Source organism: Phoca vitulina, unplaced genomic scaffold (assembly GCF_004348235.1).
Source record: "Phoca vitulina isolate PV1807 unplaced genomic scaffold, GSC_HSeal_1.0 scaffold91, whole genome shotgun sequence".
Taxonomy (NCBI): Eukaryota; Metazoa; Chordata; class Mammalia; order Carnivora; family Phocidae; genus Phoca; species Phoca vitulina.
The window spans coordinates 3108171-3133138 of record NW_022589794.1 but is presented as its reverse complement, the minus strand read 5'-3'; the positions used below and the strand labels follow the sequence as shown (position 1 = coordinate 3133138).

Genomic DNA, 24968 nt, shown 5'->3' with positions numbered 1-24968 from the left:
ACAAAACTATCTTCTGAATATATTTTTAAGAACAAGAATATATAAATAGAATGCCCTTCTGGGCTCTCCTTTGGTTGACTCTAATTTTTTCCTCTTCTTTGACCCTGTCTGTAGCTTCGGCAACAGGGATTAGAAGCAGATACAAAACAAACATTCCTTAAACTGATCTTACGAGTATCAGTATACAAATTTTTATGAACATGTTTTCATTTCCCATGGGTATATACTTAGGAGTAGAATTGCTGAATCCTATGGTCAGTATATGTTTAACTTTTTTTTAACCCTTAAATTTTTTATTGAAGTATAGTTGACATAAAATGTGAACGTTTCAGGTATACAGCATAATGACTGACAAGTCTATACATTATGTTATGGTCATCACAAGTGTAGCTACCATCTGTCACCATACAACTATATGTATAGCTTTTAAGAAACTGCCAAACTGTATTCTCACCAGCAATGTCTAAGAGCTCTGCTTCCTCTGCATCCTTGCCAACATTTTGTACGGGGAGTCTTTTATGTTTGGCCATTCTGATGAGTGTAGTGCAGTATCTCAGCCTTATTTTTCACAACAAAAATTAACAATCCAGATGTCCATCAACAGGTGAATGGGTAGACAAACTGTGACATATCCATACAATGGAATGCTCAGCAATTAAAAAAAAAAATAACATGCACAAATCCCAAAACCATGACACTGAGTGAAAGAAGGTACGAAGAGTTACTAGGTATATGATTCCATTCATACGAAATTCTAGAACAGATAAAAATAATCTACAGCGTTAGAAGAGAAACCAATGGTTGGGGTCAGTGGTGAGAGTGAAATTTGACTGTGAAGAGGTACAAGGGAATATTTTTAAGTGATGGAAATACTCTACAACTTGGTAGGAGTGGTAGTTATGTAGGCGTAGCCATTTATCAGAATTCATGGAGCTTCAACTCTATGTTAAAAATAGATACATTTTGGGGCACCTGGGTGGCTCAGTCGTTAAGTGTCTGCCTTCAGCTCAGGTCATGATCCCAGGGTCCTGGGATCGAGCCCCGCATCGGGCTCCCTGCTCCACGGGGGGAAGCCTGCTTCTCCCTCTCCCACTCCCCCTGCTTGTGTTTCCTCTCTCTCTGTATCTCTCTCTGTCATATAAATAAATAAAATCTTTAAAAAAAAAAGATACATTTTATTGTCTGCAACTTTTATCAATAAAATTTATTTCTAAAGTGTAGTTCTGAAGAAAGAATGAAAAAGGATAGACTAAAATTTGTTAAAGGAACACCAAAAAAAAAAAAAAAAAAAAGCCTAACACCACAGAAGGCAGCAATTGATCAGAGAGGCTGGCCTGGTGGACAGATGCAACTGTTGTATAAGAAGTAGCAAGTACCCGCCATGCCCTGATGACACAGGCCAGAAGGTGTCAGGTAAAGTTCATAAGAACTTAGAGGCCTGACATAAATGCCATTTTTAGAAGTTCAGTGAACTGAGGAAAGCCAGGTAAAGGCTTTAAAGTAAAGGGCAAGATGGGGGCGCCTGGGTGGCTCAGTTGGTTAAGCGACTGCCTTCGGCTCAGGTCATGATCCTGGAGTCCCAGGACTCGCGGCATCGGGCTCCCTGCTCAGCAGGGAGTCTGCTTCTCACTCTGACCCTCCCCCTCTCATGTGCTCTCTCTCTCTCATTCTCTCTTTTCAAATAAAATCTTTAAAAAAAATAAAGGGCAAGTTACTAAAATGCACACTCCACGCCACACGGAGGTACGGTGCTTGGTGGGCCTCCTTGAAGTTGGAAGGCAGCACAGAGCACACTCGGGTAGTTTGTAAAGCTTCTGATTTCGAGTGGCACCCAGAGCAAGCGGGCTCTGCGGCGGGCACGGGACGGGTGTGAGGCACCCTGCAGCTGGACTTACAGCGTGCAGAAGGTCTGTGTGAGAAGCATCCAAGGCAGAGGAAGATGCTGTCTGGACTTAGAGTTGCAAAGACCTCTAGAGTTCTGTACCAAAGTCCCAATTTCTGTGACAGGAAACTATTCTTGAAAAGCAGAGTCTTGCACACCACAGGGCCCTCACAGAGCGTACACACTTCACCATGTGATTTTGTAACTGGTGTTAGATGTAATATCAGGTTCATTGATGGCTGCTGAATTCATTGTATCGTAGAATGATTCATTTGGTATCAGGTATCAGGCCCTGGAAAGTGCATAAAGCCCAGCAGAAGAAATAATTCACAGATGCATCAAGTATCATCTGGAAAGAACTACTGGTACACATTAGCCCCTCATTTTGTGGAGACCCTGAAAGACAGTTCCAGGGGAAAGAAACCTTCCCAGTGGTCAAAGCTATAAAGCAGTGCACTGAGGAATTTACTTAACACAGATGGAGGGATGGCTGGAAACATGGATATCTTGGCAGAGGTAACTCATTTGGCTGGTTGGTAGGATCCTGACAGGCACAAAGCAAACATCAGGGACAAGGAAGTCTGAGGAAAAGGCAACTAGGTTGAACTCTGCACTTTGGTAATGGACATAAAGCAGGTTGATTTTTATATCTCACATTAATACCTAGAAGAATCAGAGAAAGCAACGGGCAGTGTGACTCATCTTGTGCATACTGGCCAGCTTCGGGTCCAGTGGGCCATTTTAAGGCAAAGAAAGTATAATAACGGGGTAATGGTCATGGTTAAGACCACAAGTGTTAATGTTACTTCGTTACACAGAAGGAGTCAGCCTGACAGATGGTAAAATGGCCTATTGATGATTCCCCAGTTTTACAGTATGTACTTGTGACCCAATTATTGGGTCTATCCTTAAGGATATCCAGCAGGATATCCAGCTTCTACATTTTTGATTATAGAGATAAGATTATAGAGATAAGATGTCCATCTATTTTGGCCCTTTAGACCCCAGGATCAATTAGCCACTTACAAAGTTGCCTGCAGGGACAGCAATTCTGATTACCATCCTGACCTTGAGCCTATCACAGTAACCCTGCCATCTTGTCTCTCAAAATTAAATTCTGCTACTAAGCCTGTTCCATCACAGAACCCTGGAGTCTCCTTTGATATCAGGAACCTCACTTTGGGGCACCGTTGGCCCCTAGCACAACAATAAGCACATTTTTACAGGATTCTGGTGCTCTTTTTACCCACTAATTTCTCAATGCCCCTCTTGGATGTCAAGATTGGGGGAATTGATGAGTGGATTACTCATAACAAACCTATATCGTCATATTTCCTTAAATCCATATATTATGCCAAGGAGTTTCTGACATCCTATCTTTGTATGAGCCTCTGTCAAGTCCAAGATTCCACATAATAAACTAATCAGAAAAAAGATACTGATGGTTCAACAAAATCAAAATCTTGTTCATTGTAAAAGCTAACAAATAGGAAAATTTTTGCCAAGATGGAATGAGAGTAAAAGAGAATTCACAAATAAATATAAATGAAAAATTCAGCGTAACTACAGATACAGAAGAGATCCAAAGATAATATCTATGATTTGATGTCAGTAAATATAAATTACTAGAAAAACAGCCTACCAAAACTTCCTGAATAATATATATAAAGCAATGTGAGTCACATGCTATCTTCAGCAGTAAGCTGCTAACCTTCAGGGCTTGTCACCTCTCCCTGGAATGTACCTGGGGTATCAGGGTCTCCAATGTGCTAGCCACCTCTCCATCATCCTGCTAGATGGGCACAATTTCACTGTTACCAGACTATGTCCAGATAGTCTAGACCTCTTCAGACTGTTACGGCAGCCCTGGGGCAAACTGTGAATGTGTAATGTTGTCCACTCCATGTTAATACAGACATCTTCTGATCTCTTTTCCTGAGTGGGATAAAAAGAATGCATTTGTCAAATCAAAGTCTGTATCCTATGTACCTGAGGGCATATAAATCTGCTTTAGAAAACAGTGCCAGGGGGCGCCTGGGTGGCTCAGTCGTTAAGCGTCTGCCTTCGGCTCAGGTCATGATCCCAGGGTCCTGGGATCGAGCCCCACATCGGGCTCCCTGCTCAGCAGGAAGCCTGCTTCTCCCTCTCCCACTCCCCCTGCTTGTGTTCCCGCTCTCGCTATGTCTCTGTCAAATAAATAAATAAAGTCTTAAAAAAAAAAACTTGAGAAAACAGTGCCAGGTCTGCAAGCAGTGCTATTACTTGGTTGAACTTGTCTGTAGTTTGCAGTCAGTGTAGTCTGTATGGTTTGCCGGGCTTCTAAAAAGCCCGAGCTACTAAAGTAGATAGCAGTGTAATAGGAACTCTGCCAATGTATCCTTTAGGTCTTTTTTTTTTTTTTTTTAAGATTTTATTTATTTGACAGAGAGAGACACAGCGAGACAGGGAACACAAGCAGGGGGAGAGGGAGAGGGAGAAGCAGGCTTCCCGCGGAGCAGGGAGCCCGATTCGGGGCTCGATCCCAAGACCCTGGGATCATGACCTGAGCCGAAGGCAGACACTTAACAGTTGAACCACCCAGGCGCCCTCCTTCAGGTCTTTTAGAATAGCACTAACCTCTGCCACCCCCTCCTATACTCCTCCCCCAAGGGCAGTATTGTTTTTTATGTACTATCCTATCTGGGGAGTAAGTTTCAGAGACCTCCATCTTGCCTTCCCTACTATGGTGACCCTTAGCCAAAGACCAGGCATCCAGTGCAGGGGTCAATCCAAATTGCCAAGAATGCCAATCTGTCCAATAGCACAGAATCTCACAGGGTTGATTTGGCTACTGCCATTAGTGAATGTCCAAGAGAACCAGGGCTGAGCCCCCAGTACAGCACCATTCCCTGAGGAGACTAACCGGCACTTGGTGTCAAGTTGACGATTTTGGCCTGAAAAGGCCACCGTTCTCACAAGAAAAAACACAATCCAGGTAGGGGTTTTCTGCCCACAGTACCTCAGCCAGCACCACTATCCAAAGGCTGACAAAATAGGGGCGCCCGGGTGGCTCGGTTGTTGAGCACCTGCCTTCGGCTCAGGTCATGATCCCGGGGTCCTGGGATCGAGTCCTGCATTGAGCTCCCTGCTCGGCGGGGAGCCTGCTTCTTCCTCTGCCACTCCCCCTGCTTGTGCTTGCTCTCTCTTCCTCAAATAAAAATCTTTAAAAAAAAAAAAAAAAAGGCTCACAAAATGATTGAACAGTATGGGATCCCTCATACACTGTATCAGACCAGAAGGAACCACTCTGCAGCAAAGGGGGTGCAAGAATATGCCCAGAACAAAAGGGTACACTGGATTTATTACATAACTCACCTTCCGTAGAAAGCCGGAATGGCCTCGTGAGCCACCAAAGCCAGCAGAGGCCCCAGAACGGCTCCCCGGTGAGAGAGACCACCACCAGCGGGGACCCGTTGGTCCTAGTGACCGGTTTCCTCAATCTCTCCTCAGACAGACCCAATGCTGGGAAAATGGGGCTCAGCAGTGGAAGGGCTGGACTGTGGTGACAGAGATGGGCTGCTCAACCCTCTCCAAGGAAGGACTTGCTACCCAGGGGCAGGGAGAGAGGCCAGCAGGCTGCCTCCAGTGGCCAGCCTTTGTGGAGTTGGCCTGAGCTAAAAAACAAAACAAAACAAACTGCCTGACATGGGATGATCCCCTTCTCAGGGCCGCAGGCCTCTGGTGACAGAGAACCTCAGGGCTGCAGAGACCTGACCATCGGGGCCCAATACGAGTCACTCCTGAGCAGCACTTGCTTCAGAGCTCCCTACCAGTGTGGCCAGGGTCTCAACCACTTCTGTGCAGCCTTCTTCCTCTGACCCACCCTTTGCTGTTTATCCTTCCTTCACCTCACAGCTGCTGATCCTCCATAAGCATCTTGCATTCCAAACTTCATGTCAGGGTCCACTTCCAGAGAATCCAAGTCATGATACAGCCTGACCTCCTACGTGAAGAATATTTGGGTTGTAAGTAACAAACACGACTTGAACCAGCCAAAGCAAACATGAGAATTTATTATAAGGATATTTGGGATATCTCACAGAAGAATGCAACAATCAAGGCATGAAAAAGGCAGAGGGCAGAGGTGAACCAGGACATCAAGACCAGAAGCAGCAGATCCTGGAGCACAATTTTCCATGGCTTCATTCTTGTCTCTTTCTGCAGACGATGCTTCCCCACGTGGTAGGGGGAAGCCACTGAGAGCACCCACGCTTACATGTTACAGCTTCAGTTGCTTAAACTATGCAAAGAAGGTAGTCCCAGCTTTCCAGCTTTCTAATGGAAAAGACATGTGATGGTTATATTATCACAGTGACAAACACGTGTGCACGCTCATAAAGTGTGGACAGGCATTAACAAGGAATACGGGCATTTCAGGGACAGAAGGTTGGCGAAAAGCATTAAACTGTAGAAACCTCAAGGAACTCCAAGTAGTTCAAGGAGGCCAAAAAAGTATTGTGTAGGAAGAAAGATATTCAGAAATGACAGATAGCCTGGATTTGTACAGAAGTCCTCATCTACGGTGAGGACAGTACACTTTAAGTCCACAATTAGCCACGTGGTTTTTCAACAGAGAAGTGCATAATCGGAATTGCATCTTAAAATAACTACTAACTGTGGAAAATGGACGAGGGTCATGGTGGGGTGAGCTCGTCCGCACTTGGCCCAGGCCGGCTTGTTGGTACAGTATTTGCAGACTCAGGAGTTCGGTGAAATCAACAACCTGAGCATATTCTGCTGGAATAAGCAACCAATAAGGGAGGCCTCAAGTGTGGATTCCAAATGCCTGCTGATCTCTATTCTGCTATCTGACACAGGTATTGCTGGATAAATCAGATATTCTTTGGGTTCCTTTCACCCAGTCTCTACAAGAGTTGATCTTGAAATTAAAATATCCAGAACACATGGACCCACACAGAGATAACTTTGTCTCTATTACCAAAGCCCACAAAGAAAGGCTGAACAGAAGGCACTCCTGGGACAGATCCCAAAATTCACTTTACTTAGTAGAAGGAATATACAATAGGAATTATCCTCCACAGGACTGTCTCCAGGCCAGTGGGGGAACCTGGGTGGAGAGAGGAGAGAGGGGTTGCTCCTTCCACCTGGGCTCCTTTCCCATTCAACCAACATAACCTGTTGTGCTCCAGGAAGCTGCACATAAATCCCTCTTAACTTTAAAACCTGTTTTCTTCCTGATGTGGGATTTGTGAGCGGAAATGTGGGGTTACATGTGTTCTGTGGTTTACCAAAGTAATTTAAAAGACAAACACTAGAAATGTCTAATTTCAGAATCAAAGCCCTCTTGTGACTTCAGAAAGAGTCCCTAGTGAGTTCTACACAACATAGCTGGGCCTCCACGTAAGGTATTCTGATAAACGAGACCTCTGCTGCCAGCATTTAGCCCTCCCAATGACTGCTTCCTGGCACTCGGGAAAAAAACCTGCTCTTGGGTATTAGACCAATGGGCTAGTGCCGAAGTTCTATTAGTTAGTGAGGAAAGCACTGGGTTTAACTACCTAATAGTACATGGAATAATCTAGAATTGAAGTCAGCAAAATTAGGTCACTTTTAGACAACAGACTCCAAACTCAATCCAAGAACTAATGAATCAATCTCTGGGACTAGGAAAGAGAATCATGATAGATGAAAATTTAAAAATAGGAAAATCTACAAAGAATCACCCTGTCACTATTCTCTTAGAAATGAAGTTGATAAAAATCATGTTCAGGTATTAGGGGAAGAGTAGGAAGTCCATACATTTGAATATGAATACAAATTTGGGAACTCAAGATACTTTTAACCTGGTGCAGTGGATTAGAAAATTACTCTTTAAGTCCCAATTTTTCAACAATGATGTTAAAATTGGTAACTAAAGGAAAAAAAAATACTGCTAGAATCAAAGGTGCAATACACCATACTGATAAAAGCAACTTGTGTTTGAGAGAAGTCATGATTTTTCCAAGTCTGGTAACAAGGTCAGGGCTGGACTTTTCTGAATTTCACCATCACACAGAATACTGTTGACTTTGTCAAGCAACATTGTTAAGATCACTGCAAAGTTCTACCTAAGGGGTGGTTCATGCACTGCCAAAGTAAACCCTACTTATCATGAAAGGTTTACAGCGGGAGTCTCCATGTAGAGGATGCAACAGGTGACGAAAGGTGAAACACACATATTTCAAATGATGCAACAATGAAAATCCTAATTCCTAACACCTATCCAGTAGTCACAGAAATTCGCAGGAAGGCAAAACAGGCTTCCTTGAATACACCAAAAATATATTTCTCACCACAAAAATCTGTATTTTACATTTTCTGAACAGTGACTCTTAAATTGGCTTCTCCATCTAGTTTTTTTACAAGATATTCTAAGAAACACCAAAAACATAATAGCACACAGCATCGTGGTATTTCATCAGTGAAGTAACATACATGCTGTACTTGAAGCATGTCCACTTGAAGCCAAAGGCGCCAAGCTGAATGGGAACAAGACCTTGCACAGCACGACTGCCATTTAGCCCGAGTGCTGAGTGCAGAGTTCACACACCTGCTTTCTTTTGTTCTCTCGTGAGTCGCTACTGCTGGGCTGTGGTTCCTGCCTTTGAAAATTAACAACCAGGTTCTATTTAAATTGTTTCTCTCAGGTTGCAGAATGTTGGCTTTTGTAACTGAAAAGAAAGGTCAGCAACAGCAGACCCCTTCTATATGCCAACAAGCCGTAAGGAAAAAGGATGTGGTGCACTCACTCAAGCTGCGTCTTTCGCAGTAACACGTGCTGTATCAGCTGCCGTTTTTACCGTATCACTGAAACAGAGAAACCAGCAGCACGTGGTGTGTCCTGACGTCGGAGGCACCACCAGGTATGGTACGTGCACTTCGTGCTTGCAGTTACATTAGCACGTGATTCCAAAACATGAGACACACTGTGTGACACAGGAAAATAAGCCATAAATACCACTGAGAAATGTCTTATTTTGATGTTTCAATGACTCAATTTATTCACATATTTTTAAAACTTCATTCTTCAGAGTGAACATATCAACCATTAGAATTGGGCATTTTTGATAACCCCGTCTATAAAAAAATGTATGGCTTCCCTTTATAGCCTTATTTCTAGGGGCACATGTTTCCAAGGTCTTTAAATTGTTAGTTTTACCCACAATATGAATTCCCCCAAAATATGATATGGTTGGATTACCTGCTGAAGACTGTCCCATATTTAGCATTTTCACTGAGCTTCATTCCTGAGAGTATTTCCTTAATGCACAACGAGCTGTGACTTCTTGACGAAAATATGACATTACTTGCTGCATTCATGGGGTTTTTCCTCATTTACTGGACTAGGGTTTACCCCAGTGGGGATATTTCCACCAGCAAATGAGGTGTGACCTCTGCAAGGCTTTCTGATGTTTACTGTACTCCTGGTTGCTTTTCATTTCCCACTTTATGTCTGACAGGGTTCTGAAATCCACTGCATCCCACAGGCTCATTCTACTCTCAGGGTTCTTACATGAACAGGTTAACCTGCTGAAAGCTCTCCCTACATAACCTCAGAGCTCCTACCCTAAAAGATTACCCAGACAGACATACAATGTGATGCAACTATTTATCTGAAAGGTTTACCCTGTGTTTTCTGAAGTACAAACAGGTGAGATCTCGGTCAAAGGCTAGTATTAACTCCACTCCTAGGATTTCTTCACTGTATGAGTTCTCTGGTGATTAATGAGCTGTGACTTTTGGGAGAAGGCTTTCCCACATTCGTGGCATTGGTAGGGCTTCTCTCCTGTGTGAATTCTCTGGTGATTAACAAGCTGTGACTTCTGAGAAAAGGCCTTCCTACATTCACTGCAGCCATAGGGCTTCTCCCCAGTGTGTGTCCTCTGATGTGGTGTGAGGTGTGATTTCCGAGAAAAGGCTTTGCCACACACACCGCACCCAAAGGGTTTCTCGCCTGTGTGAGTTCTCTGATGATTGAGGAGGCTTGACTTCTCCCTGAAGGCCTTCCCACACTCGCTGCATTCGTATGGTTTTTCTCCTGTGTGAGTTCTTTGATGTCTAATTAGCTCTGATTTCTCAAAGAAAGCCTTCCTACAAAGACTGCATTCGTAGGGTTTCTCTCCTGTGTGGATTCTCTGGTGAGTATTCAGCTGTGACTTCTGAGAAAAGGCTTTTTCACAATCCCTACAACCGTATGGTTTTTCTCCTGTATGGGTTCTCTGGTGAGTTGCAAGACTCGACTTCTCACCAAAGGCTTTCCCACATTCCGTGCATTCATAGGGTTTCTCTCCCGTGTGAGTCCTCTGATGGGATATGAGATGTGACTTCTGACAAAAGGCCTTCCCACACTCGCTGCACACATAGGGTTTTTCTCCTGTATGAATTCTCTGATGATTAGTCAGGCTCAATTTTTCACTGAAAGCCTTCCCACACTCACTGCATTCATAGGGTTTTTCTCCTGTGTGAGTTCTCTGATGTCTAACAAGCTGAGATTTCCTGCTGAAGGCTTTCCCACATTTACTGCATACGAAGGGTTTCTCTCCTGTGTGTGTCATCTGATGGGATATGAGATGTGACTTCTGGGAGAAGGCCTTCCCGCACTGAATGCACACATGAGGCTTCTCTCCCGTGTGAGTTCTCTGGTGGTTAATGAGACTCGACCGCTCTCTGAAGGCTTTCTGACATTCACTGCATTCATAGGGCTTCTCTCCAGTATGAATTGTCTGATGTCTAATGAGCTCTGATTTCTCAAAGAAGGCTTTTCTACAATCACTACATCCATAGGGTTTTGTTCCTGTGTGAGTCCTGTGATGTGTAACAAGCTGTGACTTCCTGCTGAAAGCTTTCCCACATTCTCTGCATTCAAAAGGTTTCTCTCCTGTATGAATTCTCTGATGATTAATAAGATTTGACTTCTCACTAAAGGCCCTCCCACATTCATTGCACCCGTAGGGTTTTTCACCTGTGTGTGTCCTCCAGTGTGAGATGAGATGTGACTTCCGGGAGAAGGCTTTCCCACATTCACCACATTCATATGGTTTCTCTCCTGTGTGTGTTCTCTGATGGGATGTGAGCTGCGACTTCTGGGAGAAGGCTTTCCCGCACTGGCCACAGTTATAAGGTTTCTCTCCCGTATGAGTTCTGTGATGAGTAATAAACTGTGACTTCTGGGGAAAGGTTTTGCCACACTTACCACAGCCAAAGGCGATCTCTCTTACATGTCTGCTCTGATGCTTAATGAGACTTGCTTTCTTACTGAAGCGCTTCCTACATTCACTGCATTCATAGAGTTTCTCCCCTAAACGAGTTCTATGATATATGATAATCTGCGACTTCTTAGAGCTAATTTTATCATATTTATCATAGTCATAGTATTTTAACCAAGTATTAGTTTCCTCAGGCTTAGTACGGAGAAACAATTTATCAAATACACTTAAGCCGTGTGGTTCCACTTTTCCATAATCTGCTTTTGGAATAAGTAAATCTAAGTGATGTTTTAAAAGTAATCCATCTACGTCATCTTCACTGTTTGATTTCGTTAAAGGAACAAAGTTCATGCTCAGATTGAATTTTTTTCCAAATGTATCACATTCATGATCTTGTTTCATATTTCTAAGCTTCTCTTGGTTATCCTGGTGCCATGTCATGTGACCATCTACTTGCAAGACTTGTTCTATAAAGAAAGAAAACCCTGTGAATGCTTCCATGGTTATGTTTAAGATTTATTTATCTATTTTAGAGAAAGAGAGAGCGAGCATGCACGAAAGTAGGAGGAAGGGCAGAGGGAGAGAATCTCAAGCAGACTCCCCGATGAGTGTGGAGCCCAAACACGGGGCTCAATGCTATGACCCTGAGATCATGACCTGAGCCAAAACCAAGAGTTGGACGCTTAACTGACTGAGCCCCCCAGGCGCCTCTTCTATGGTTGTGTTTACAGAATACAAAACCAGCAATGCTATTTGCGGGGATGAACGCTTTGGAAGGCTGTCTCTCAGTCCCAAGTATAAGATCTATCCTCTGGGTATTTGGGGGAAAAAAGAAAAGAAAATGCTATAAATAGGAATAAGATACAGGCAGTATATTAAGTCACCTCTGGTTGTTGTCAAATCTAGGTTTATAAAATGTAAAAAATTCATCAAGACCGAAGAGGAACAAAGAAAGGAGGATGGAAGAAGAACTGATCCAATATTCTGAGGAGAGGATTTCCTCCACCCTGACTGAGTGTGCAAAGCACTGGGGACAGGAGACAGTCAGCCCCTGACCTTGCAAAGCTTACATTCTAATGGGAAGAAGACAGAAAATTAACAGGTTTGATAGAGGAACTACTGAAGCCATTTCAAGCTTGAAGAATGAGAAATCGTTTGTGAGCTTTTCCCCATTTTTAGATTTTCTGGAAGTCTGAAACTTTCCAAGCACATTTTCAACATTATTACCATAAAAGCCACTTCATGGAACGCATCATCTTTCATTTAACCTGTTCAGGCACAAAACCTTAAGATCCATACGTTCGTTTGTTTTAAGATTTTATTTATTTATTTGAGAGAGAGAGACACAGTGAGAGAGGGAACACAAGCAGGGCGGGTAGGAAAGGAAGAAGTAGGCTTCCCGCGGAGCAGGAAGCCCGATGTGGGACTCGATCCCCGGACCCCAGGATCCTGACCTGAGCCGAAGGCAGATGCTTAATGACTGAGCCACCCAGGCGCCCCAGATCCATATGTTCTTTCACTGAAAATACTCTAAGATAGGGGATGAGGGAAAAAGAGGTCTGGCAGTTAAAATCAGAGTCTAGTATAGAAACATTAGCTTTGAGATGGAGGTTAAGAGTCTGAATAAAGTGGTAATAGGAGATGTGAGAGCAGAAAATGAAGTACTTGTAAATTAAACTTACAACTTTGCATTACTTTAAATATTACATTGTTAGACTAAATACACATTTGGAAGGGCTCCTGGATGGCTCAGTCGTTAAGCGTCTGCCTTCGGCTCAGGTCATGATCCCAGGGTCCTGGGATTGAGCCCTCCATCGGGCTCCCTGCTTGGCGGGAAGCCTACTTCTCCCTCTCCCTCTCCCCTGTTCCCTCTCTCGCTGTGTCTTTCTCTGTCAAATAAATAAATAAAATCTTTAAATAAATAAATACATACATACATACATACATACACACACATTTGGAAATTTTTACTTTTTTCCCACTAGAAAAATTGGCCTGCTTTATGTTTGGTCTCTCCCCACCACTCTTCCCTGCTATACTTTAATCTATCTCATTAGCTCAGTGAAACAGCCTTCCACCTGGTTTCCCTGCTTCCCATTATATTTTCCACAATGCAGTTAAGTCAAACTTCTAAAAATGTAAATCAGGGGTGCCTGGGTGGCTCAGTCGGTTAAGCGGCTGCCTTCGGCTCGGGTCATGATCCCAGGGTCCTGGGATCGAGCCCCGCATCGGGCTCCCTGCTCAGCAGAGAGCCTGCTTCTCCCTTTCCCTCTGCCTGCTGCTCTGCCTACTTGTGCGATCTGTCAAATAAATAAATAAATAAATATCTTAAAAAAAAAAAAAAAAAGAGCAAACATTAAAAAAAAAAAAAAAGTGTAAATCAGGGGGCTCCTGGGTGGCTCAGTTGGCTGAGTGTCCAACTCCTGGTTTCGGCTCAGGTCATGATCTCAGGGTCGTGGGACTGAGCCCCACACAGGGCCCCGTGCTCAGCAGGGGGTCTGTTTGTCTCCCTCTCTGACTCCTCTGCCCTTTCCCCCACTCGCACGTGCTCTCTCTCAAATAAATAAATCTTTTATTTTTTTTATTTTTTTATTTTTTTAAGATTTTATTTATTTGCAAGAGAGAGAATGAGAGACAGAGAGCATGAAAGGGAGGAGGGTCAGAGGGAGAAGCAGACTCCCTGCTGAGCAGGGAGCCCGATGTGGGACTCGATCCCAGGACTCCAGGATCATGACCTGAGCCGAAGGCAGTTGCTTAACCAACTGAGCCACCCAGGCGCTCAAATAAATCTTTTTAAAAAATGTAAATCAGGTAACTATTTTTACTTAAAATTACTTGCATCAGTCTAACCACCTGTCTACTGCTTACAAGTCCATGTACGACCTAGGTCCCGCACACAGGCCAGCCTCTATTTCCCTGGCACACTAAGCCCCAGACACAAAGGCTTCCTTTCCATTTTCCTGAGGTCACCAAGCCCCTTCCTGACCTAATACATTCATATCTGCATTCATTTAGGGAACACTTTCCCCCAATTCACATAGCTCACTCACTTTGGTCTTCACGTCCAGAACTGGCTTCTCCACATGACCATATTGTGGACTGAATGTTTACGCGTCCCCCCTACCTGCCCATCCCCAAAACTCTATGTTGAAGCCCTAACCTTCAGTGTGGCTATATTTGGAAATGGGATCTCAACGGAATTAAGGTTAAATGAGATCATAAGGGTGGGGCCCTGATCCAAAAGGATTAGTATCCTTATTAGAAACACCTCACCACCCCCCACTCCCTGCACAAAGAGAGGCCATGTGGCGGCAAAGCTACAAGGCGGCTGTCTACAAACCAGGAGGACCGTGTTCATTAGAACCCAATCAGGCAGGCACCTTGACCTTGGACTTCCAGCCTCCCCAATTGTGGGAACAGCTTGCTGCTGTTTACCCATCTGTGCTATTTTGTTATGGCAGCCTGAGCAGAGCCACAGACTCTCTACCCTATTATCATCTATCTAATTTATTTCTATAATAGACCTTTTAGGATCTGGGCTTTACCCTGGTTATTTGCCAACTTGATTAGTTTTATCCTCCCATGAGAAAGTAAGCACTCTGTAGGCAGGCAACTGATCTCTAATGCTCACTATTGTACCCGTACCACCCAGCACAATACCTGGAGTAAGAGACATCACCACGTCTTCAACTTTCTACGACACACGACTGCAATGTAGCCCTTGGCTGCCATTTGGAGCTTGGTTTCTAGAGTGTTCCCACCACTCCCAGCTTTTAACAGGGGCAACCTGTGCCTGGACTCTGTGCAAACAAGGTGGTCTGTGCTGAGCGCCTGCCGTCCTGGGAGTCTGCAATGCTGCTATGTGCCAGGCGAGGTCCCCGGGTGCTGGGTCGTCAGTGAGCTTTCCTGGGCAGAAACACTACACACATTACTGCATTTTTGTTGCTGGGGTGACCCTCACGGAGGGAGCAGCACAGGAAACCTACACCCGGATTCCTCCAGACTGTGCTTTGCCCTTTCCCTGGTGAGGAAGCTGTCATTAGGTCACTGTAATAAGTCTTAGCCTTATGGACAACGATATCCTGAGTCCTCCTAGCGACTCTCCGAACATGGTGGTCTTGAGGACCCTGACACACAGGCCTTGTTTAGGTAGCTTTGACTACGTTGCAGTGAAGCATGAATGTCCAATATTTAAATCCTGAATTTAAAAAAAACAAAAAAACCTAAATGCAAATGTCTTAACTTTTTTTTTTAGTTTTTTTTTTACAGATTTTATTTATTTATTTGCCAGAGAGAGAGAGCACAAGCAGGGGGAGCAGCAGAGGCAGAGGGAGAAGCAGGCTCCCCGCCCAGCAACAAGCCCGATGCAGGACTTGATCCCAGGACCCGGGATCATGACCTGAGCCTAAGGCAGGTGCTTAACAGACTGAGCCACCCAGGCGCCCCACAAATGTCTTAACTTAACTAATTTCTACGCTTCTGTAAGGTGTTTTCTAGGTCTTTTATTTTTAATTATCTTTAGTTGTCACTCAAGTGGACGCTATCAATGAATGAGGGGCACATAAAAATTACAAGAGGTTCCTCAAACTACAAACTCCAGTTCTAGAATATTCCATCTTAAAACTACATACACACCACTCTACTGAATCAATTTTGCTGATAATGCATCCATAATGGTTATTGTTGGAAAAAAAAATGCCCAGGTAATCTAATGCACACCTGGCTAAAAACACCTAAATTAAAACAATGGGCTTATTGCATAAATATTGTCTGACACATAAGTGGATGTAAACTATAAACCTTGTGTTTATGCGTGCACACAGCTCAGGGAACCAACCAACTAAGGAACATTACATACACTGTGATCAGGTCTGGGATGGGACTTCCAAAAAAGTGAGAAAACTTTAGCTGGAACAGTCAAGGAACATCCCATGAGTATGAATGCAGCAAAAACAGAGCTTACGCAGGAAGGATGAAGATAAAGCATAGCACAATCAAACATTCAGATGCAGAGAAGAATAAATATTACATGTGAAGACACAGAGAAATGTGTAAATGGCATTGACCATGAAGTGGGGGGAAAGGGTAAACAGCTGACGGCCGACGCAGACCCCGACTGTGGATCCCGGAGGAAGAGGCCACCGGCTGTAGCAGATACTCTGCTGCCTCAGCTACATTCAGAGGGACGCCCCGGGCAGACTGTGGGACCTACCCCAGGCACCCACATCTCTCTGTCCAAAACAATCCTTAGGCCACACACGGCATGCTTGGTCTGTATGCAGGGATTCTGGACATTCTGGAGAGTTAACACCCCCAGGGCAATGCTCACACCCTGAGAGATGGGAGTTAGTGGGTGACCAGCTTCATGGCCCCACAGGGGCTCCCAGCAGCCGCCATGGGTCAGCACCCCTTCCAACATGCACACCGCCATTCCCTCTCCACCCCCATCTCCCTGCTCTTTCTCCCACTACAGTAAATTCTTGGCACTCAGATCCGTATCTCAGGGTCTGCTTCCGAGGGAACCTGAAGTCAATGTCACACAGATGAGTAGGGATGTAGGACACATCAGAGATAGCTGGCTGCTTTAGGGACTGAAATACAAGGTATCATTTGAGAACACTTATAAAAGGTAAGGCTCTGGACCCATCAAGCCTAATTTTAAGTGTGACTTGAGGAGTTAAGTTAAAAAGATAGTTTCCAGGGGCACCCGGGTGGCTCAGTTGGTTGAGCGACTGCCTTCGGCTCGGGTCATGATCTTGGAGTCCCAGGATCGAGTCCAGCATCGGGCTCCCTGCTCGGTGGGGAGTCTGCTTCTCCCTCTGACCCTACCCCCTCTCGAGCACCCTCTCTCTCACTCTCTCTCAAATAAATAAATAAAATCTTAAAAAAAAAAAAAAGATAGTTTCCAAAGGGCAAGAGAATTAAATAATAAGAATGCAAGAGAGAACATTCAATACACTCCATGGTGTCTAATCTAGAGGTAAAGTACAGCAGAAGCCAACCTTACAAAAGGAGGAAAAGGACCACCGTTTGGGAGGAATAAGGGAGGACTTCCTTTTCTGCTCCACGGGGCACTTCTCTGGGCATCAGACGCCCAAACGAGGGCAAAGGAAACCTCCTGAAGGTACAAGCAGAGGTGAACAGAGGACAGAAGGAGACTAAACATGTCAGAATACCAAACAAAAAGTCAAAGTCCCAGACTTGAAAGACAGGGAGTAAGTCATGGCCTAGACGAGCTGTAGATATTTTGCGTTAAGCTACAAGCAAAGAAGCCACATCTAAATGTGACTTATTTGAGCAGCTCGTGTCACCTGTTCTGAATCACCACTAAAGGTTTACAGATCTTAAAGAGAGCTCTCCAAAGCACAATTCACAGAAGTCAACCCACTGGCCAGCTGAGACTGACTTTCCGCCTCCCGCATCTGGCTGGTTCTCACACCCACCTGGACGATCTGAACTTGGAACTTCTCCATCTCCGATCCACGGCTCTTCTCCTTGCTCCAACTTGAAGATGACATCAGGTTTCATAACTTCGTACCCTGTTCAGGGGAAAACACAAAGCCATGGCCCCGACTGCTTGGGCTTTAGGGCCTCTGAAGAATGAGCAAAGTCTGGCATCAGGCAGACAGTGAAGCTACTCACTGGTGTATCAACGGAGTAAGTAATTCTCAAAGGCAACGGTCTCCCTGGTGGCTAATGGGGTCTAAAAATCTTTGACTTCTGGGGCGCCTGGGTGGCTCAGTCGTTAAGCGTCTGCCTTCGGCTCAGGTCATGATCCCGGGGTCCTGGGATCGAGCCCCACATCGGGCTCCCTGCTCAGCTGGAGGCCTGCTTCTCCCTCTCCCACTCCCCCTGCTGTGTTCCCTCTCTCGCTATCTCTTTCTGTGTCAAATAAATAAATAAAATCTAAAAAAAAATAAAAATAAAAAATAAAAATCTTTGACTTCTATAATCCAAATCCAAAACCGTTACACTCTTCAGAGGCTCTGGAGCCAATCTGCCGGGGTTCAAATCCAGGCCCTTCATTTACCAGCTGTCAGTCCCTGGGAAAGTTACTTAAACCTTCCACACAAAACTGCTCTGTAAGGGACGCCTGGGTGGCTCAGTCAGCTAGGCGTCTGCCTTCGGCTCGGGTCGTGATCCCGGGGTCCTGGGATCGAGTCCCGCATCGGGCTCCCTGCTCGGCGGGGAGCCTGCTTCTCCCTCTCCCTCTGCTTGCTATTCCCTCTGCTTGTGCTCTGTCAAATAAATAAAATCTTAAAAAAAAAAAAAAATTATAAAAAAAACTGCTCTGTAAATAAGTCCACATGTGAACAGTATGTGAAATACAGTAAGTTCCCTGCATTAGGTGCTGCCCACTAATAGTACCAACACCACCATCCTGGTAAGTTTCAGAGCTGCACAACGAAAATAAGTCTTCGTTATTGGAAGGTGAGATGTAGATGCCTTCCCTACTGTCATAGTGCAGGGAACTTTCAATCCCCTGAATTCAGGTCCAAAACCATTAGAGATTTCAGAAGCCACAGAGCTCTCAGCAACTCAAAAAGTAAGGTGCTGGGCCCCACCGGTGGTCCTCGGGGAGCTGCCTTACCCAGAGACACGAGGCTGCTGTAGTTCTCCAACATGACATCCTTGTACAAGTCCTTCTGACTGGGGTCCAGGAGCTGCCATTCCTTTTGGGTGAAGTCCACAGATAAATCTTCAAACGAGAATGTGTCCTGTAAGAGCACAGTGCGGTGAATCTGAAGCAACAATCACTGTGTGACGTGGGAAGGGAGGACTGGAGCTTGAGCACATCATTCTTATCACACCAAGTTACAGAGAATGACGACGGTCTCCTTCGCATTATGTCTCTGGGATAAAGTGCCATGATCCTCGATCGTTCAGAATCGAATGAACGTATCCATTCATACGATACCTGACAACTGGAATTGGCAATTTTAAATCTTCTGAACCACCAACAAAATATGTACTGAACCTCAACTATGGGACCAGAAAAGTGGTATCAAAAGAAAGAGAGCAAAACAACACCCTAAAAAGCTGCACAGCCTTGCAGAGGGCTGCAAACATACACACCTATTCATAAAATAAGCTATTATAATAGCAGAGGCAGAAATGAAGGGAGGGCACAATGTGGGTCAAAGCGATCAGTTTGGGGCGCCTGGTGGCTCAGTCGTTGAGCGTCTGCCTTCCGCTCGGGTCATGATCCCAGGGTCCTGGGATCGAGCCCCGCATCGGGCTCCCTGCTCTGCGGGAAGCCTGCTTCTCCCTCTCCCTCTCCCCCTGCTTGTGTTCCCTCTCTCGCTGTGTCTCTCTCTGTTAAATAAATAAAATCTTTAAAAAAAAAAAAAAAAAGATCAATTTGAGCATCAGCTTAGGCTCTTTGCAAGAGGTAAAGCTTGAGATGGGTTTTAGGAAATTAGCAGTGCTTTCCACAAAAATGGGGATGCAAAGACATTCTGGGAGCCAACAGCTCCAATGAGACCCCAAAACTGCTAGCGTTCAGGAGGTGCAAACAGTTTGTTAGACAAGATCACAGGGTGCAAGGTAGTGATTAAAGGCCACATGGGAGGTGGGGCCTACTGTACTTAAATGAACTAGACAGTTTTTCTTTCTTTTTTTAATTAAAGATTTGAGAGCGAGCGAGCTTGGGGGGGGGGAATGGGCAGACGGAGAGAGAATCTCAAGCCGACTCCCCACTGAGCACAGAGCCTGACACGGGGCTCAATCTCACAACCCTGAGATCAGGACCTGAGCTGAAATCAAGAGTCAGATGTCCAACCGACTGAGCCACCCAGGCGCCCCTGAGCTAGACACTTTCTTGCTGCCAACAGCTAGCCATGATTTCATGGAATGGGAGTGACATAACCAAATCTAGGTCTCAGAAAGGGTTCTGGATTTTAGGTCATGATGGATTTCTGTCCCAAAGCCTCCTGAGAGGACCAGAAAACATGCACTCTAAAAAATCCAGAATACCATCAGAAAATACAAAGCCTGACCTAAACAGCACCTCATACGCTTTAAGAGCCAGCGAACCTGAAGACCCATTTTGAGCAAATGAGAGAAAAAAAGACTTAAAAATGCGCTTCAGACACTCAGGGCTCAGGACGCTGCCAGACAACACCATATGCATGTCCCGGGAGTCCCAGGAAGAGAAAAGCAGGAACGTGGCGGACAAAGCAAATGACAGCTACACACTCCCCAAACGTGGCAAAAGGCGTAAGTTGGCAGATTCAGGAAACTCAGTGAACCCCCCACTGGATAAACATGAAGAAAGCCACAACCAAACATGCCACGATCAAACGGGACGGAATACAGACAAAGAAGTCACATCACTTACAGGGAAAGCAATTCAAATGACTGCAGATTTCTTATTCAGAAGCATAGAGGCCAGAAGAAAGTAGGACATTTTAAAAGTGCTGAAAGGAAAGGATTTTGTAGCCAACTTAAATATTCATCAGGAATAACTGTGAAATAAGAACATTTTCTCTTATGAAAAAAACCTAAGCGCCTTCAGGGTATGAGACCTGCTGTGAAAGGGTTAACCGGTGCAAACAGCACCAGCAGGTAATTCAGGGGTGCAAGAGTTAAGAATCCCTGCAAATATGACACATGCTCGTCTCCTCTTGCATTCTTTGAGGTATGTTTGTGCATCTCCTGCTGGGGTCTTCAGTAGGCCCGCCGGGCTGCAACAGGAGAGGGCCCAGACCGTGGTGGTTTCCACATCCCTTTCCAAGGAGCAACACAAAATTTAACACTGTTGTACTTCAAACCACACAACTGAAAAAAATGGTAAGCCACAGACAGAAAAAATTATTTGCAAATCCTATTTCTGATTAAAAAACAAAAAAACAAACAAAAAAAAGACTCAGAACTTAAAGGAAAACCTCTTACAAAAAACAAACAAACAAACAGTTAAAAAGTAGGCAGCACATGCCTGACGGGCTCAGACAGCGGAGCAGATGATGCTTGATCTCAGGGTCAAGCATTCAAGCTCCACGTTGGGCGTGGAGCCTACTTTAAAAATTTTTTTAAATAAAAATAAAAACTGGTAGACTATTTTATTTATTTATTTATTTTTTTTTTTTTTTTAAAGATTTTATTTATTTATTTGAGAGAGAGAATGAGACAGAGAGAGCATGAGAGGGTCAGAGGGAGAAGCAGACTCCCTGCCGAGCAGGGAGCCTGATGTGGGACTCGATCCCAGGACTCCAGGATCATGACCTGAGCTGAAGGCAGTCGCTTAACCAACTGAGCCACCCAGGCGCCCAAAACTGGTAGACTATTTTAATACATTCTATCAAAGACGACTTAGGAATGGCTAATAAGCAGCAATGAAACAGTGACCAACATCACTAGTTATTAAAGAAGAGCAAATTAAGACCACAATGAGAAACCACGTGACACTCACCAGCATGCTGATAATCAACAAGACAGACGATAACAAGTGTTGGAAAAGATGTGGAGAAACGAACTAAACAACGATATAACATGGTTCTGACACTACGGGACTGTGGCAGTTTCTTAAAAAGGTTAAATATAATTTTACCAGACAACACAGCAAGGACACGCTCAGGCATGTTCCCAAGAGAAAGGAAAACCTACATTCATATGAACCATGTACACGATTGCCCCACGACAGGACTTACAACCACCGGGATGTGTGAATAATCCAGATGCCCAGCAAGTGGTGAACGAGTAAAAAGACAGGGAACACCCACAGAATGGAACACTAGTAAAAAGAATGAATTTCTGACATGTGCCAAAATATGGATGGACTTCAAAACCCTACGCTGATGAGAGAAGCCACACACATTATACAAACCCACTGATGTGAAATGAGAGTAAGGAAGCCAGTGGTTGCCTCCACTGCGGGTGGAAACAGGGACTGACTGCAAAATCACCAGGTCCCCTTGGGATGAAGCAGAACTTCTAAAGCTGGAATGATGGTAACACAACATAAAATTACCAGAAAAATCACTGACTTACACACGTAAACTGGGTAGACCCTACTGAAGTCACAGTTCAGAAAAGTTGTTAAAAAGGATAACATGAAAGTAGTAAAGATATACCAATGTATCTGACAACTTAGGTAAAAGAGATATTCAAACAATGCACTCAAAAATGACACAAGATAAAAGTCTGAATTAATTCTGTAAATGTTAGACACTGACCCCCACAATTTAAAACCTTCCTTCAAAGAAAACTCCAAGTCTAGGTGGCTCCAGAGGTAAATTCTTCCAATCATTTAAGGAATAAATAAAATAACCTCACAGAAGTTCCTCCTGAGTGCAAACTTCTCGACTCGCTGTATAAGGCCAGCAGACCAAACCAAACAAAACCATAATAAATGAACATCACGGGCAAATAACTCTAACAGAATCAAAATTCCTAACAAAAAATTAGCAAATTGAATCAAGCCATGTATAAAAACAGCATAATGTGACCTACAGTGCAAGATGGGGTTAGCATTCAGAAATCAATAAATCATATTAACAGAATAAGGGAGAAAAACCATTATTTCAACAGATGTGGAAAAGGCATATGATGAAAATGTCTTCATTGTAAAATACTGTCAACTAGTAATAGAACTTGTAATCATAATCTACAAACATCTACAGCTAACATCATACTTAATGATGAAATTCTGAATACTCGCTCTCAGAGGACAAGAAGGACATTGTCCAAAAGAATTTTTTGTGATGACATATGTAATGTATCTGCACCATCCAACAAGGTAGCCATTAGCCACAAACATCTACTGAATACTTCAAAGGTGACTAGGAATGGATTTTATTTTTAATTTAAATTCAGTTAACATATACTGTATTACTAGTTTCAGGAGTAGAATTTAGTGATTCATCAGTTACATGTAACACCTAGCTCTCATTCCATCAAGTGCCCTCCTTCATGCCCATCACCCAATTATATTATCCTATCCACCCACCCACCTCCCCCCCAGCAACTGTTTGTTCCCTAGAGTTAAGGGTCTCTTATGGGGGGCACCTGGGTGGTTCAGTTACTGAAGCGTCTGCCTTCGGCTCAGGTCATGATCCCAGAGTCCTGGGATCGAGTCCCGCATTGGGCTCCCTGCTCAGTGGGGAGTCTGCTTCTCCCTCGGCCTGCTGCTCCCCCTGCTTGTGCTGTCAAATAAATAAAATCTTCAAAAAAAATTTTAAATAAAATAATTAAAGAAAGAGGCTCTTACGGTGTGCTTCCCTGTTTTTATCTTATTTTTCCTTTCCTTCCCCTATGTTCATCTGTTTTGTTTCTTAAATTCCACGAGTGCAATCATGTAATTGTCTTTCTCTGACTTACTTCGCTTAGCGAAAGTACCACCTAGTTCCAGCCACGTTGCTGCAAATGGCAAGATTTCATTTTTGATGGCTGAGCAATATTCCAGTGTGTATGTGTGTGTGTGTGTGTGTGTGTGTGTGTGTGTACACACCACATCTTTATCCATTCATCAGTCTATGGACACTTGGGCTCTTTCCATAGTTTGGCTATTGTGGACATTGCTACTATAAACATTGGGGTGCAGGTGTCCCTTCAGATCATGATGTTTGTATCCTTTGTTTTTTTGTTTTTTTTTTTAATTTTTTATTCATTTGACAGAGAGAGACACAGCGAGAGAGGGAACACAAGCAGGGGGAGTGGGAGAGGGAGAAGCAGGCTTCCCGCTGAGCAGGGAGCCCGATGTGGGGCTCGATCCCAGGACCCTGAGATCATGACCTGAGCCGAAGGCAGACGCTTAACGACTGAGCCACCCAGGCGCCCGTTTGTATCCTTTGGATAAATATCTAGTAGTGCAACTGCTGAATCATGATAGTTCTATTTTTAACTATTTGAGGAACTTCCATACTGTTCTCCAGGGTGGCTGCACCAGTTTGCATTCCCACCAAGACTGTAAGAGGGTTCCCCTTTTAATTTTACTTACGTTTAAGTAATTAAACAGCACAGGTACCTAATGGCAACCCACTGTATAATAATTTGTCTGGTCTTTGTCTCAGGTTCCTGGGACAGAGCTTTTAAAGCCTTGTTATTTGAGGGCACCCCAGTGGCTCAGTCGGTTAAAAGCCTCTGACTCTTGATTTCGGCTCAGGACATGATCTCAGGGTCGTGAGGTCAAGCCAGCCCCGTGTCAGGTTCCTCGCTGAGTGTGGAGCCTGCTTAGGATTCTCTCTCCCTCCGCCCCTCCCCCTGCCGAGGACACATGCGCGCACACTCACTTTCTCGCTCTTAAAAATGTTAAAGTCTTGTTATTTCCCCAGTGACAGAGTGTTTTCGTAGTTCATGATGGGCTCCTCCTGAGTTTATGCTTCTCACAAAAAAAGGTGACTTATAGTGGGCTCCTAGATAGTGTTCTAGATGGGCACCGGCTGGTAAGATCAACCATTTGATTAGAGGATTGGTGTTTTGAGTCTGATGATACGAGCCCAACGTCAAGGAAGGGGAGGAGATTGAGTTCACTCATACGGCCAGTGAGTCAATAAATCACATCTACATAATGAATCCCCAATAAAAACTGTAGAGGGGCGCCTGGGTGGCTCAGTGGGTTAAGGGTCGGTCTTTGGCTCAGGTCATGATCCCAGGGTCCTGGGATCGAGTCCCACGTCAGGGCCCCTGTCAGCAGGGAGCCTGCTTCTCCCTCTGCCTCTGCCCCTCCCCACCCCCGTTCCAGCTCTCTAATAAATAAATAAAATCTAAACAAACAAAAAAAAGAAAACTGGACATTGGAACCTTAAGCTAGCTTCCTGGTTGGGAAGCACAAAGCTATGTGCCACAAGGGTGATGTGTCCTGGTTCCATGGGGACAGGGCAGAAAAGCTCTACCTCCGCAAC

The 24968-nt window shown here is 44.5% G+C and overlaps 1 protein-coding gene across 3 annotated transcripts in view; it reads right to left on the bottom strand.

The window, feature by feature from the left end:
* Positions 1-8896: 8896 nt before the first annotated feature.
* Positions 8897-24968, bottom strand: part of LOC116626807 (zinc finger protein 84) — a 56704-nt gene continuing 40632 nt past the window's right edge. For all 3 annotated transcript variants that reach the window (XM_032396314.1, XM_032396315.1, XM_032396313.1), the window contains 3 exons: positions 18719-18845; positions 17571-17666; positions 8897-11594 (listed from right to left, as the gene is read on the bottom strand). In XM_032396314.1, coding sequence (XP_032252205.1) covers positions 9610-11594; positions 17571-17666; positions 18719-18845 — 2208 coding nt within the window. In that variant the 3' untranslated portion in view covers positions 8897-9609. The remainder of the gene's footprint in view (positions 11595-17570; positions 17667-18718; positions 18846-24968) is intronic.